Below are 15929 nucleotides of genomic sequence, written 5' to 3' on the forward strand. Positions count from 1 at the left end.
CCCTCATTATCTGACAATAAACAGAAGATTTCTCATCATGGTTGTTGTGCGTTAAGTTTTATTCCCCCCCTTGCTCCCCCACCCTCCTCTTTCCCCTAGTCTCTCACATCCTCCCTCCCTTCCTCCCAGAGCAGGTTTGGCCACTTCTCTGTTTACCTCTGTTCTGGCCCTGCCCGTCTCTGCCACTTCCTGGTCACCTGGACCAGCTGGACGTGAGCAGCAGGCTCTGGGTCGTCACAGCACACCCAAAACTCTCTGACTCTGTTCTGTCCTGTTCTCTTTCCCAGAATTCTCACAGGACGGGCAGCCAGCTAACATTTCCGGCTAAACTCCACCAGCCAATCAACAGACGCTGTGACCGGGGCAAAGTCCTTTGTCAGTTCACCTACCTACTCTCTTTCTCCCTCCTTCCCCCTCTCCCTCTGTAGCTCTCTGACAGGTCTAGAGTTACACCCTATTTCCTGAGTATTACCTGTCCAGGTGAAGCTGCTTTGCCTGAAGTGAACATCGCTCAGTGAGTCCTGCAAGCTCTTGTGCCTGTAGTCGGAACTGTACCGACTGTACTGGATGTTGTATCACTGTTACTTGCTAAAGTTTGACTTGCTACAGTAAGTAGGAGTAGTCTACTTGACAGTTTGTCTATTGTCTCATACGTCTGTCTGTGTACTTTTAAGAGATGCATTTGAATCCGGCTTGCATTGCGAGTTTGTGTCTGTGTGAGTGGATGTCAGACACGCTCTCTCCCTATGTTTTGCCTGTGTCTGTAAGTGTCTGTAAAGTATCTTGTCCATTCTATCTGTGATCAGTGACCTGAACGTCTGAGTGAGAGTAACTATGTGCTGATCCAGACAGACTCTGAGCCGTTCGAGCCGCTCCACAGAGCTCCATGGCTGCCAGCTCCTCTGCCCTGCCCTGAGCTCTGTTGTCCAAGACTGGGCAGTCAGATTTAGAGGTCTGGCTCAGAGAGAGAGAGAGAGAGACTCAGCACCAGATCTGTGGAGATGTCTAATAGACACTCAGATCATAGAGATAGAGAGGATAGACAGAACTTTGATGGACAGGGTGTAGATGTTTTATATTTGTATTTGATATATTTCTAAATCTGGGAAGCCTCTTTGCTCGTATCTAAGTTCTTTGTTTATGGGTGCTTTTAAAAGTAGTTGTACATGTAGTAGGCTTGAGTTTCTTAGATCTTCACCACCTGGGTAGATGAGGATGAACTGACTACTTATGAAGACTTCAATTCCAAAATGTTATATTAGTTTTTCACATTTTTCACAAATTTCATCAGAAAATGATTGCTTATGGTTGTTTAATTAATTATGTCGCGTATATTGCTGTTTCATTAATTATGAAAATGCGTTGTTTTGTTTTTTTTGCAAAACACATCCATTGTTTAGCTGCAATGGAATGTTCGCATCTTGTATATTTGACTGAGATATGTAGTTGTCTCACCTAGATATCTTAAGATAAATGCATTTAATATAAGTCGCTCTGGAAAAGAGCATCTGCTAAATGACTAAAATGGGAAATGTAAAGGTTTTACATATAGATCTCATATTACTGTATTGAATTATTTTTGTGAATCATTTTTTTAAATATTGATGTCAAAAAATGTATAATTTGTACACTTATTTATAAAGAATGTAGTTATTTCTTACATTTGACTATGTAAAACCTAGCTGTACTACGTATTTATAAAGATAGTAGTTATTTGTTACATTTGACTATGTAAAACCTAGCTGTACTACGTATTTATAAAGATAGTAGTTATTTGTTACATTTGACTATGTAAAACCTAGCTGTACTACGTATTTATAAAGATAGTAGTTATTTGTTACATTTGACTATGTAAAACCTAGCTGTCTACGTATTTATAAAGATAGTAGTTATTTGTTACATTTGACTATGTAAAACCTAGCTGTACTACGTATTTATAAAGATAGTAGTTATTTGTTACATTTGACTATGTAAAACCTAGCTGTACTACGTATTTATAAACAATGTAGTTATTTGTTACATTTGACTATGTAAAACCTAGCTGTCTACGTATTTATAAAGATAGTAGTTATTTGTTACATTTGACTATGTAAAACCTAGCTGTACTACGTATTTATAAAGATAGTAGTTATTTGTTACATTTGACTATGTAAAACCTAGCTGTCTACGTATTTATAAAGATAGTAGTTATTTGTTACATTTGACTATGTAAAACCTAGCTGTACTACGTATTTATAAAGATAGTAGTTATTTGTTACATTTGACTATGTAAAACCTAGCTGTACTACGTATTTATAAAGATAGTAGTTATTTGTTACATTTGACTATGTAAAACCTAGCTGTCTACGTATTTATAAAGATAGTAGTTATTTGTTACATTTGACTATGTAAAACCTAGCTGTACTACGTATTTATAAAGATAGTCAAATGTAACAAATAACTACTATCTTTATAAATATGTAAAACCTAGCTGTACAGCTAGGTTTTACATAGTCAAATGTAACAAATAACTACTATCTTTATAAATACGTAGAGAGCTAGGTTTTACATAGTCAAATGTAACAAATAACTACTATGTAAAACCTAGCTGTACTACGTATTTATAAAGATAGTAGTTATTTGTTACATTTGACTATGTAAAACCTAGCTGTACTACGTATTTATAAAGATAGTAGTTATTTGTTACATTTGACTATGTAAAACCTAGCTGTACTACGTATTTATAAAGATAGTAGTTATTTGTTACATTTGACTATGTAAAACCTAGCTGTCTACGTATTTATAAAGATAGTAGTTATTTGTTACATTTGACTATGTAAAACTTAGCTGTACTACGTATTTATAAAGATAGTAGTTATTTGTTACATTTGACTATGTAAAACCTAGCTGTACTACGTATTTATAAACAATGTAGTTATTTGTTACATTTGACTATGTAAAACCTAGCTGTCTACGTATTTATAAAGATAGTAGTTATTTGTTACATTTGACTATGTAAAACCTAGCTGTACTACGTATTTATAAAGATAGTAGTTATTTGTTACATTTGACTATGTAAAACCTAGCTGTACTACGTATTTATAAAGATAGTAGTTATTTCTTACATTTGACTATGTAAAACCTAGCCGTACTACGTATTTCTCAGAGTTAGGCGGATACAGTATGTAGCATTCTGCTTAAAACATGATTACTGGTCTCTCTGAAATGAAACCATCAAGTGATTTTAAACAAATACATGTCTGTCATTGAAAAACCCAATGCCATGATTAGATAGTGAAAAAACACCAATCTCTTTCATAATTTCTTTAAACAACAAAAGCTAATTTACCAACATTTCTGAAAATTGATATATAGCGTTTTTGGAATGAAATCTTATGTACACATATTTAACACATATTATGTTGCATAGGCTAACCTACATCCTTCATGGACCAAATGTAGGTCTCATCCGATCCATTACATTTACATTTACATCCATTACAAGTGTCAAGTACTTTGCCTGTGTTGTGTACATACACTTCATATGTGTACACACTTCATACCAAACCATTTGTATAGTATGGGTTTCTGTTGACAGAGTGTGTTTACAGGGTGTGTGTGCATGTGTTCATTGTATCTTGCGCTCAGTACGAATACATTTGATCTCATCCTGTGTATTATCGTATTCCCATTTTCTCTGTGCAGTCGTTATGAGTAGTCTCCTTCTGTGTCCCTTAACCTCAACATGTCATGATTATCTGCAGTGTGACACATTCATTATTCATGTGGTTCTTATTATTCATCAGCTTTATAATCACCAGGGGCCTCATTTATAAATGCTGCATAAGCAGCAATATACCCCAAAAACATGCGTGCGCCAGTTATTTGGCGTGAGAATGTCCTCCACGCAAACTTTAGACCTTAAGTAAGCACATTTTTGTAGTTGTTGAAGTATTGTATTGCAAACAGGCAAGTAAGTATCTATGATATGATATGATGATAAGCGTATATAAAAAAGAGATAAATAATAATAAAAACATTTGTCTTTGGTGAGAAAAGCAAAAATCGATGTGTTTTATTTTTGGAATCTAAAATAATTATACATAGGAATCTATTTCCTATTTATTTTGTTTTCATAACCATTGCAGAATAATTCCTAACCTTTTCTGGCTGTTATGGGTTCATATTCCAGATGTAGCAATACAACAAATTACCATGCGCATGTCTCGTTTAATTCAGCCTACGAGCCTAGTAAATAGTTAGGTTATGTATTCAAGTTTTTCTGTATGAAATCCCATAGGCAGTGTGGTTTATAATACACAGTTGAATTTAACCGGTGAACAGACAGTTGACATTTTACATTGACGTAGTTCTATGTAGGCTATGCTGCCACTGTAGCCTAAGTATAAAATCAAATCAAGATCTATTTATACAGCATATTTCAGACATGGAATGCAACACAATGTGCTTTACCGGAAAAAAAATCAAATAAAAACAGAAATATTTACGACAGAACAAACATAAGAGGATAAACAACAAAAGAATAACAATACAAACTGAATGACTAAAAAGCACCCTGAAGAATATCAAAGCTAAAAAGGTGTGTTTTAAGATATCTTTCAAAAATGTCTTCTCTGGCAGGCTATTCCAGAGGCTGGGGGCATAATAACTAAAGGCTGCCTCTCCATGCCTCTTGGTCCTAGGCTTTGGGAGAGTTAAAAGGCCAGTGCCAGAGGACCTGAGGGACCTACTGGGTACATGTAACGGCGTTCTTCGTTTGTCAAAAGAGAGTCGGACCGAAATGCAGCGTGTTGGTTACTCATGTTTATAATGAAACAAATAACGATAAATGAAATAACTTATAAATACAAAAACAACAAACGGAACGTGAAAAACCTATACAGCCTGTCTGGTGAACACTAACACAGAGACAGGAACAATCACCCACGAAATACAAAGTGAAACCCAGGCTACCTAAATACGGTTCCCAATCAGAGACAACGAGAATCACCTGACTCTGATTGAGAACCGCCTCAGGCAGCCAAACCTATGTAACACACACCCCTAATCAGCCACAATCCCAATAACTACAAAACCCCAATACGAAATACAATAACATAAACCCATGTCACACCCTGGCCTGACCAACTAATTAACTAAAACACAAAATACTAAGACCAAGGTGTGACAGTACATAACTTAAAAGCATGTCTGACATGTATTGGGGTGCACAATCGTGGATTGATTAAAAAAAACAATAGAATAATCTTAAAATTAATTCTAAAACTCACAGTGTAGGGAACTTAAAACCGATGTAATGTGTAGTCTTTGTCTAATCTTGGTCAGTACCCATGCTGAAGTATTTTGTATGTTTTGCAGTTGACCAATGGCATTCTTGGGTAGACCAGACAGGAGAGCATTACAGAAGTCAAGTCTGCTTGTAATAGAAGCATGGATGAGTCTCTCTGTACTAGCCTGAGAGAGAAACGGCCACACCTTGGCAATGTTCCTCAGGCAGCAAAAAGCTATTTTGGTCACATTCCTAATGTATGATCCAAAATTGAGTTCAGAATCTAAAATAATTCCCAGGTTTTATACTTGGTATTTTATCTTTATTGCCAGTGAATTCAAATGTGCATCCAGATTCTCTCTCTTTGCTTTGGTTCCAACACTAACAATCCTTGGATATCCTGCAACAATTGGCTGTTAAAAAAATTGTATTCATGGAAATTCACTACAAAGCTGTTAAGCTGGAGGAAGTTGTGAGCCATCCAAGTATTTAAATCACTAATACAGTCTAATAATATATCCGTATAGCTAAAATCTTCTGCTGACACAGAAATGAAAAGATGTGTATCGTCTGCGTAGCAATGAAAATCAATGCTGTGTTTTCTGATAATGCTGCCAAGGTGTAGCATAAATAAATTGAACAGTACTGGACCCTAAATAGAACCTTGTGGAATGCCACGTGATATGTATTTCTATGGGTTATGTTTACCAAGGGTGACAAAAAAACCTCTTAACCAGTCAAATAGATCCTAAACCTATTTAGAACAGGACTGGAGAGGCCAACCCTAGTACTGTAATTCAGAATTCGTGGGCAGTCCAGCATGTTTAGGTTGGGGAAAAGTCCATGCAAAATTGAATTCAAACATTGTGCGCCGACGGCTCCAAAACAATTTGCCTTATTTTTTATTTTAGAAACTGTCACAGTCATTTGCCAAATACAGCAGAAGATGAAAACATTCCGCCAACACCTCCGAAAAACATTTCATAAAATACGCCATTGCTCTTTCTTTTAGAAACTGCCATGGCCTAATTACGATAGTTCCAAATTAGTTCCAGGTCTGATTGATAACGGGAAACGTGTATGTATGGCATGCGGCGAGTTTATGTGTTAAATTTACGCAACGGTTATAAATGAGGTCCCGGGTTCCTGCTCTGAGCATGTGTGTTTTGAGGAGAAACATGGGTCTGTGGAATGTTTTACCTCTGAACAGCTGTGCCTGCCCCTCCCTTTCAGACAACACACTGAGCCTGCAGGCCTGCTGTGTGGACCTGCATGTGCTAGGGATAACATACCATACCCTACCTATGTGCACTGATAACTCCTTGGAGAACCAGTCATACTTTAGTTGAAAAGGCAAACCGTAAATGGAACCATTATGATCACTGTAGCATCCATATTGTGTTAATGCGGTGCTATTTCCCATGACATACACCATGTCAAATGATACTCTGACCCCTGCATGTGCTCTATGTGCCTACTGTTTGTTTCAGGGTGGGTGTGGGACAGGACGTGTTTGTGACGGAACTTTAATTTGTGTGCTTTTGAAAGGTTTGGATTTGTCAGGTCAATCCAGGGTCTTCGTTTACATTATTATAGGAGCATGAGAGCATGGGACACATGGGAGCTACGCACTAGTATACGGCAGACATTAAAATGCTGACACAAACACACTCACCTTGTTCAAAGAGTTGTTTTTCAACCAGGGCCGTAAGGGAATGAGCTGAGTCGGCATTGAGTTGGATGATTATTAGCTATATCAACTCACAGTGTGTCACAGGATCATTGGACAAACACAGTAACCAACATGTCTATGAGAGAGTATCTGTGCACTGTATGAATGTCTGTGTAATGTGCCTTGTGTGTGAGCCGTTCTTATCCATGAGCCATTAACTGGGGATTTTGTCTCCTATGAGCGGTTCTGGCTTCTGTCCACATTTACTGGTTTTTCCTTACAACTGCAAAAATAGTCAAATATCACACAGCGTGACCTAAAGTATGTGGATACCTGCTTGTCGAGTGTCTCTTACTAAAATCATGGGCATTAATGTGGAGCCTGTCCCCCCCTTTGCTGCTATAACAGCCTCCACTCTTCTGGGAAGCCTTTCCAATAGATGTTGGAACATTGCTGCCTTGCTTCCATTCAGCAACAAGAGCTTTAGTGAGGTTGGGCACTGATGTTGGGCGATTATGTCTGGCTCGCAGTCGGCGTTCCAATTCATTCCTAAGGTGTTCAATGGGGTTGAGGTCAGGAATCTGTGCAGATCAGTCAAGTCCTTCCACACCGTTCTCGACAAACCATTTCAGTATGAACCTCGCTTTGTGCACTGGGCAATGTCATGCTGAAACAGGAAAGGGCATTCCCCAAACGGGGGGAAGTTAGAAGCACAGCATCATCTAGAATGTCACTGTATGCTGTAGCATTAAGATTTCTCTTCACTGGAACTAAGGGGCCTAGCCAAAACCATGAAAAACAGCCCAGAACATTATTCCCCCTCCACCATACTTTACAGTTGGCACTATGCATTGGAGCAGGTAGCGTTTTCCTGGGATCTGCCAAAACCAGACTTGTCTGCCAGATGGTGAAGCGTGATTCATCACTCCAGAGAATGCGTTTCCACTGCTCCAAAGTCCAATGTTGGCAAGCTTTACACCACTCCAGCCGATGCTTGGCATTTTGCATGGTGATCTTAGGCTTGTGCGTGGCTGCTCGGCCATGGAAACCCATTTCATGAAGCTCCCGACCAACCGTTCCTGTACTGACGTTGCTTCCAGAGGCAGTTTGGAACTCAGTAGTGAGTGTTGCATCGGAGGACAGATGATATGTACGTGCTGCGGGCTTCAGCACTCGGTGGTCCTGTTCTGTGAGCTTGCGTAGCCTACCACTTTGAGGCTGAGCCATTGTTGCTCCTAGACATTTCCACTTCACAATAACAGCATTTACAGTTGACCAGGGCAGCTCTAGCAGGGAAGAAATCCACTAATTTGAAGGGGTGTCCACATACTTTTATATACAGTATATAGTGTATGGACATAGATGTGAACCCTTTTTTGCCATCATCCATAGCCTTTTCTCCCTGAATGTTCGGCAAAGGTTACCTTGACAACACAGATACCTTGTCACTTGAAATTGGATGACAATACTGTCTGCCCCCTCTCATTGCGTAAGTCAAGTTGAAGGCCGACCGGGGTACTGCAGGCTGCCATTAGCAACTCAATTATCCTTATAACTTCTTCTGTGTACGATTTTAAAATAAAAGGTTCAAGGACATACATCTGGTGTGTTTTTCTCAAGATGTATTTATTTACCTGAAGATTGACCACGAAGATCACATTTTTTCCATTCACTGTAACATCTCCAATCGAAAATCAAATCAAGAGTTGGCTTTCTATTCCGCAACAAAGCCTCCTTCACTCACGCCGCCAAACTTACCCTAGTAAAACTGACTATCCTACCGATCCTAGACTTTGGCGATGTCATCTACAAAATTGCTTCCAACACTCTACTCAGCAAGCTGGATGCAGTTTATCACAATGCCATCCGTTTTGTCACTAAAGCACCTTATACCACCCACCACTGCGACTTGTATGCTCTAGTCGGCTGGCCCTCGCTACATATTCGTCGCCAGACCCACTGGCTCCAGGTCATCTACAAGTCCATGCTAGGTAAAGCTCCGCCTTATCTCAGTTCACTGGTCACGATGGCAACACCCATCCGTAGCAGGCGCTCCAGCTGGTGTATCTCACTGATCATCCCTAAACCTCATTTGGCCGCCTTTCGTTCCAGTACTCTGCTGCCTGTGCTATGCTATGCTTTATCTTGGCCAGGTCGCAGTTGCAAATGAGAACTTGTTCTCAACTAGCCTACCTGGTTAAATAAAGGTGAAATAAAACATTTAAAAAAAAACGGGGATCCTGTTTCCTGTTAACAATGCCTGCAGTAGCCTTGAACTTATGTGGCTTCATTTATAGGGGGCAAGAATTATCCCCTGGTTTCACTTTCTTTTCCACAGCAGGTTAGAGCAGGCTGGGTTGGAGCTCCTCGGTGGTGGTTTTGTGAAGCCATGTTGTCACTCAGGATTAACACTAATGAGCTCTGGGAGGTGTTCCCTGGACACAGGTGTGTCCCCTTCAAATCTGTTAGTGAATGGAAGCTTCAGAGATGTTACTGTTATATGACACAAAGGATTAATGAGTTTCGGATACAGAGGTCTCTGTGAAAGAGAGACGAAAGAGAGACAAAGACAAAGACAGACAGAGACAGAGAGAGAGAGAGTGAGAGAGCGAGAGAGAGAGAGAGAGAGAGAGAGAGAGAGAGAGAGATGTTCAGCTTTAGTGTACACTGCTCCCTCCCTCCTTTTGCTCCCTCTGTCCATCTGTATTGAGATGAAAGCTTCCCCCCCTGAGAGAGAGAGAGACAGAGATGGAGAGAGAGGGGGAGAGAGTGAGAGTGAGAGACAGAGAGAGAGGAGAGAGAGAGAGAGAGAGAGAGAGAGAGAGGGAGAGGGAGAGGGAGAGGGAGTGAGAGATAGAGAGAATAAGAGAGAGAGAGAGAGTGAGAGAGAGAGAGAGGGAGAGAGAGAGCGAGAGAGAGAGGGAGTGAGAGACAGAGACAGAGAGAGTAAGAGAGAGAGAGTGAGTGTAGCAGGATAATGCAGTCACTTCATCACAGCAGGGAGCTTTAACTTAATTATAGTACTGTTCAGACTGCTGTTATTACCACGGTCCTTCTCCCAGATACACACAGCAAACAAACAGAGCTTTGATGACTGCCATAACTCATAGCTTTCCTCTTAGGCCACTTATGTAAGCCAAGGTCTGTGTGTGTGTGTTCACAACTAGGTGATGCGTATTGCATCTGTGTTTATGTATGAGTGTTTCTGGGTGTTAGTGGGCATGTTTGTTAGTGTACAGTGCATATTGTGCACCATACAGTCATGAGTGTGAATGTGTATATGTGTGTGCGCAGTTACTGAATGCCGTCTGTTACAGTCGGGTGTGTCACCTTTGGAAGGCTATTGAACGTGACATGGAAAATGGCTTAGTACCTTCTGGGTTCCCACCTGACCCCCAACCACACGCAAAGATGGAGAGGTGTGCTATAGGTTAAAGAGGACCCTCACGCCAAGTTCTCACACACTATAGGCAAGGTTACTGTACATTACAGTACATGAGCATTGATGCTCAGTGTGTGAAATCTGTGTTCTAATTCTAGGGTTAAAACCCAATAAGGTTAGTGGATTTCAGTCAATGTCAGACTATGTATAACATAGTCAGCCAAAGTGATAGCCAATCAGGCGGGACGACCCAAGAGTTGCTCCAGAAAAAGGGGCCATAGGGTTGCCAACAAGATGGCCATTGCCAGGGTGACGTGGTTCTTGGATGCCAGTCGTCTCTGCCCATCTGTTCAGGGCGGCGTGCCAGGCGAGACCGCCTGACTCGGAGATGACGTCGTGGTTCTGAGCGCTGTCTCATACCGTACATATTATGTCCCACACGGAACACACGTACTGAATGTGAATGCAATGTGTAGCCAGAGAAACAAAGGGGTTCCTCAGTGCTTCGATATCAGTCTTCTCTGCCAGAGGAGACCAGACCAATGAAAAGGAGTGAAACTAGAAGAAAGGACTGCTGGTGTTTTTTATTTAACTCAGCATGTTAGTTAAGAGGAAATTCAAATTTTCAATGTCAGCCTAGGAACAGTGGGTTGCCTTGTTCAGGGCAGGACAGAATTTTACATTTGTCAGCTCGGCGACTCGAGCTTGCAACCTTTTGGTTACTCATCCAATAGTCTAACCACTAGGCTACCTGTCTCTCGCTCTCACAGTGGCCGTGATTCCTGCTCTATGTTTCACTGCTGAGGTTATGTCTATGTGTGTGTGCCTGTCTGTCCGCCTGCTTGTGTGTCTATGCAACACCAAGTTCTGTAGCTCAGCTCAGAGAACACTGATATTATGAACACTGTCACACCCTTCCAGCTCGATCCAATATCCATGCCTCTCTCTGTCTCTCTGTAGAGCACCATACCAAGCCCCCATTGTCCAAGAGCCCTCTTCATGAGTAGCCAGGGGGAGTTTGATTTGGCTGAGGTGCCTGATGTTGCCATGGTGATGGCGATGGCACCAGCACCCCCACAACAACTCCCATCACCTGCAACGATTGGCTACGGCGGTTTGGAGTCCCCTCCCCCGGAGCTGTGCCAGGCATGCGGCCAGAGACATCTCCTTGAGGAGAACCATGAGTACCTGTACCGAGGCGAGGTGGACGATGACCTCATCTGTCACATCTGTTTGCAGCCGTTTATCAGGCCGCTGGACACGCCCTGTGGACACACCTACTGCCAGGAGTGTCTGACCAGCTTCCTGCTGGAGAGTGACTTCTGCCCCGTGGACCGCACCCATCTCATGCTGCAGAACTGCCGCAAGTCCAGCCTGCTGGTGCACAAGCTACTGGACAAGCTGGCCGTGGCCTGTCCCTTCACTGACCACTGCACTGATGCCCTGCCCCGGGGGGAGATGGAGGGACACATCAAGAACAGGTAGGTCTCGTACCTCCATCATACCCACTATGTACTATAATAACACATTACCCCAACACACCTTAACCCACTGCACTAATGCCCTGCCTCGGGGGGAGGTGGAGGGACACACCAAGAACAGGTAGGTCTCGTACCTCCATCATACCCACTATGTACTATAATAACACATTACCCCAACACACCTTAACCCACTGCACTGATGCCCTGCCTCGGGGGGAGATGGAGGGACACACCAAGAACAGGTAGGTCTCGTACCTCCATCATACCCACTATGTACTATAATAACACATTACCCCAACACACCTTAACCCACTGCACTGATGCCCTGCCTCGGGGGGAGATGGAGGGACACACCAAGAACAGGTAGGATAAAAAGTTCAAATCCCAACATGCATGTCACCACTGGAAGACTACCCCTAAACACTTTTACCCACAATCCACTGTAAGAGCAAAGAGTGTTCCACACCCATAGGATGTCTGCAACATAAGTCTTCCTGAACACAGTTAGACATTGCCTAGACATCCGCATTTAACCCAACCCCTCTGAATCAGAGAGGTACGGGGGCTGCCTTTAATCAACATCCACATCTTCAGCACCCGGGGAACAGTGGATTAACTGCCTTGCTCAGGGGCAGAACGACAGATTTTTACCTTGTCAGCTCAGGGATTCAATCCAGCAACCTTCCAGTTTCTGGCCCAACGCTCTAACCACTAAGCTCCCTGCAGCACCCATAATAACTGCTGCATAACATTTGTGTTCTGCTTCCCCCATCTGCTCCTCTCTCTCTCTCTCTCTCTCTCTCTCTCTCTCTCTCTCTCTCTCTCTCTCTCAGGGCTCGTAACGTTGTTATGGTACATCTGTGTTGACCTCCATTTAACATACACACTTAACATCCCCACCCCCACGTCCCTATTGTCGCTGTCCCCACCCCCTCCAATCCCAGAGGGGGAGAGCGCACTTCCTCACCCAGGTCCTTTCATCTGAACCAGCCCAGCTCCTCTGTTTATCATTATAGAGTCAGAGGTTTGGCTGCTCATTGTTCAGTGTCTTGGCTCCTCTCTTCATTAGCGCTCGTTAACACTCTGCTCGCCTAGAGGCCCACAGGATAATTATTAAATAACACCCAAACTATACACTGGGACTGTGCAACTATGTGTTTTCCATAAAGTTATAGTTATGCTATCACTATCTCCTGAGCCTGCAATCCCCTCGAAGTTCACCCCCTTTCTCTTCCATTCTCCCCTCCCTCTCCTTCTTCAATCTTCATACTCTGGTGTCCTGTCACTCACGCCTCCATCCTCCATGTCTACCTCCCCATCTCGTTCATGATGTGTGACTGTGATGTGGGTGGTCCAGGGGTCTCTGGGGGCCAGCTCCTCTCTGGGAGGAGTCACGAGGTGTTACAGTATCTATCTGTAGAGGGGAGAGGCTACGCCCTGGGGGAAGAGAAGATACTCTCTGGCTCATCCAGCCTGATACACCAGCCTCATAAGGTCTTTGGTTTTGTGCTCGTGGTTTGGCACTTTTTTGGGGTTCAGTGTTTGTGGTCCTGTGTTTGAGGTTGTGTTTGCGGTCCAGTAATTGGGGTCCTGCGCTTGATGTCACGCAGGGTTGCGTGTTACGTTTATGATGTAGGGTTTATGGTCTTATTTCATTATGTGTGTTTATGTTCAGGTGTTTATAGCCTGTTTATCTTGCAAATACTTTTACAGTGAGTTTTCAATATGCATTTATAAAGGGCCTTTCCCAGTGAAAATATGTTAACTATTTGTACTTGGCTGTTTAATGTGTGTGTCGTTGCAGGGCTTGTGTTGACGTTCTTGTACTTGTCTGTTCATGTTTTGGTCAGGTCATTGGGTTGCCTGCGTGTTCAGGCATTTGTGCATTGATTTCTTCCATGCTTGGTGTTTCCGTGCCTGTAGGATGGTGTTTCATGTCTTTCAGTATACGTACATGCTGTTCCTTTGTGGAGTGCTGTCTATGTAATGTGGGATTGGAGGGGGATTTATCTAAATTCAGATTACCCTGCAAATGTCAAGTAAAGAACTCTGTTAAAGCATGAGATGAACGGGAAATTAACAAATCCCTTTGCATGCCAGTGAGTTTGTGAGTATTGAAGAGATTTAGGTCCTTGTTTTGTGTTCTTATGTGGGAGCATCCCAAATGGCTCACTGTTCCCTATATAGTGTGCTTGACCAGAGCCCTATAAAGGGAATGACCCAGTGGACATGAAATAGATTTGGTTCTTGTCTGTCCATATGCATAGACAGTAATAGGAAATGTATGCTTTAATGCATGGATCTATGTGTGTGTGTGTGCTTACGTGCATGCCTTTGTGTGTGTGTATATGCTGGCGTTGTGTATATGCTGGCGTTGTGTATATGCTGGTGTTGTGTATATGCTGGTGGTGTGTATATGCTGGGGTTGTGTATATGCTGGGGTTGTGTATATGCTGGTGTTGTGTATATGCTGGGGTTGTGTATATGCTGGGGTTGTGTATATGCTGGGGTTGTGTATATGCTGGTGTTGTGTATATGCTGGGGTTGTGTATATGCTGGGGTTGTGTATATGCTGGGGTTGTGTATATGCTGGGGTTGTGTATATGCTGGGGTTGTGTATATGCTGGGGTTGTGTATATGCTGGTGTTGTGTATATGCTGGGGTTGTGTATATGCTGGCGTTGTGTATATGCTGGCGTTGTGTATATGCTGTGGTTGTGTATATGCTGGGGTTGTGTATATGCTGGGGTTGTGTATATGCTGGGGTTGTGTATATGCTGGCGTTGTGTATATGCTGGGGTTGTGTATATGCTGGGGTTGTGTATATGCTGGGGTTGTGTATATGCTGGTGTTGTGTATATGCTGGGGTTGTGTATATGCTGGGGTTGTGTATATGCTGGGGTTGTGTATATGCTGGGGTTGTGTATATGCTGGGGTTGTGTATATGCTGGGGTTGTGTATATGCTGGGGTTGTGTATATGCTGGGGTTGTGTATATGCTGGGGTTGTGTATATGCTGGGGTTGTGTATATGCTGGTGTTGTGTATATGCTGGGGTTGTGTATATGCTGGCGTTGTGTATATGCTGGCGTTGTGTATATGCTGTGGTTGTGTATATGCTGGGGTTGTGTATATGCTGGGGTTGTGTATAAGCTGGGGTTGTGTATATGCTGGGGTTGTGTATATGCTGGGGTTGTGTATATGCTGGGGTTGTGTATATGCTGGGGTTGTGTATATGCTGGGGTTGTGTATAAGCTGGGGTTGTGTATATGCTGGGGTTGTGTATATGCTGGGGTTGTGTATAAGCTGGGGTTGTGTATATGCTGGGGTTGTGTATATGCTGGGGTTGTGTATATGCTGGGGTTGTGTATATGCTGGGGTTGTGTATAAGCTGGGGTTGTGTATATGCTGGGGTTGTGTATATGCTGGGGTTGTGTATAAGCTGGGGTTGTGTATATGCTGGGGTTGTGTATATGCTGGGGTTGTGTATATGCTGGGGTTGTGTATATGCTGGGGTTGTGTATATGCTGGGGTTGTGTATATGCTGGGGTTGTGTATAAGCTGGGGTTGTGTATATGCTGGGGTTGTGTATATGCTGGGGTTGTGTATATGCTGGGGTTGTGTATATGCTGGGGTTGTGTATATGCTGGTGTTGTGTATATGCTGGGGTTGTGTATATGCTGGGGTTGTGTATATGCTGGGGTTGTGTATATGCTGGTGTTGTGTATATGCTGGGGTTGTGTATATGCTGAGGTTGTGTATATGCTGGTGTTGTGTATATGCTGGTGTTGTGTATATGCTGGGGTTGTGTATATGCTGGGGTTGTGTATATGCTGGGGTTGTGTATATGCTGGTGTTGTGTATATGCTGGGGTTGTGTATATGCTGGGGTTGTGTATATGCTGGGGTTGTGTATAAGCTGGGGTTGTGTATATGCTGGGGTTGTGTATATGCTGGGGTTGTGTATATGCTGGGGTTGTGTATAAGCTGGGGTTGTGTATATGCTGGGGTTGTGTATATGCTGGGGTTGTGTATATGCTGGGGTTGTGTATATGCTGGGGTTGTGTATATGCAGGGGTTGTGTATATGCAGGGGTTGTGTATATGCTGGGGTTGTGTATATGCTGGGG

The 15929-nt window shown here is 42.8% G+C and overlaps 1 protein-coding gene across 1 annotated transcript in view; it reads left to right on the forward strand.

Moving 5' to 3' along the window:
* The first annotated feature begins 215 nt into the window (after nucleotides 1-215).
* lnx1 (ligand of numb-protein X 1) overlaps nucleotides 216-15929 on the forward strand; it is an 86271-nt gene continuing 70557 nt past the window's right edge. Inside the window, exons 1-2 of the mRNA XM_064989404.1 lie at nucleotides 216-608; nucleotides 11284-11804. Of these exons, the coding sequence (XP_064845476.1) occupies nucleotides 11323-11804 (482 nt within the window). The 5' untranslated portion in view covers nucleotides 216-608; nucleotides 11284-11322. The remainder of the gene's footprint in view (nucleotides 609-11283; nucleotides 11805-15929) is intronic.

This window comes from Oncorhynchus masou, chromosome 15, assembly GCF_036934945.1.
Source record: "Oncorhynchus masou masou isolate Uvic2021 chromosome 15, UVic_Omas_1.1, whole genome shotgun sequence".
Taxonomy (NCBI): domain Eukaryota; kingdom Metazoa; phylum Chordata; class Actinopteri; order Salmoniformes; family Salmonidae; genus Oncorhynchus; species Oncorhynchus masou.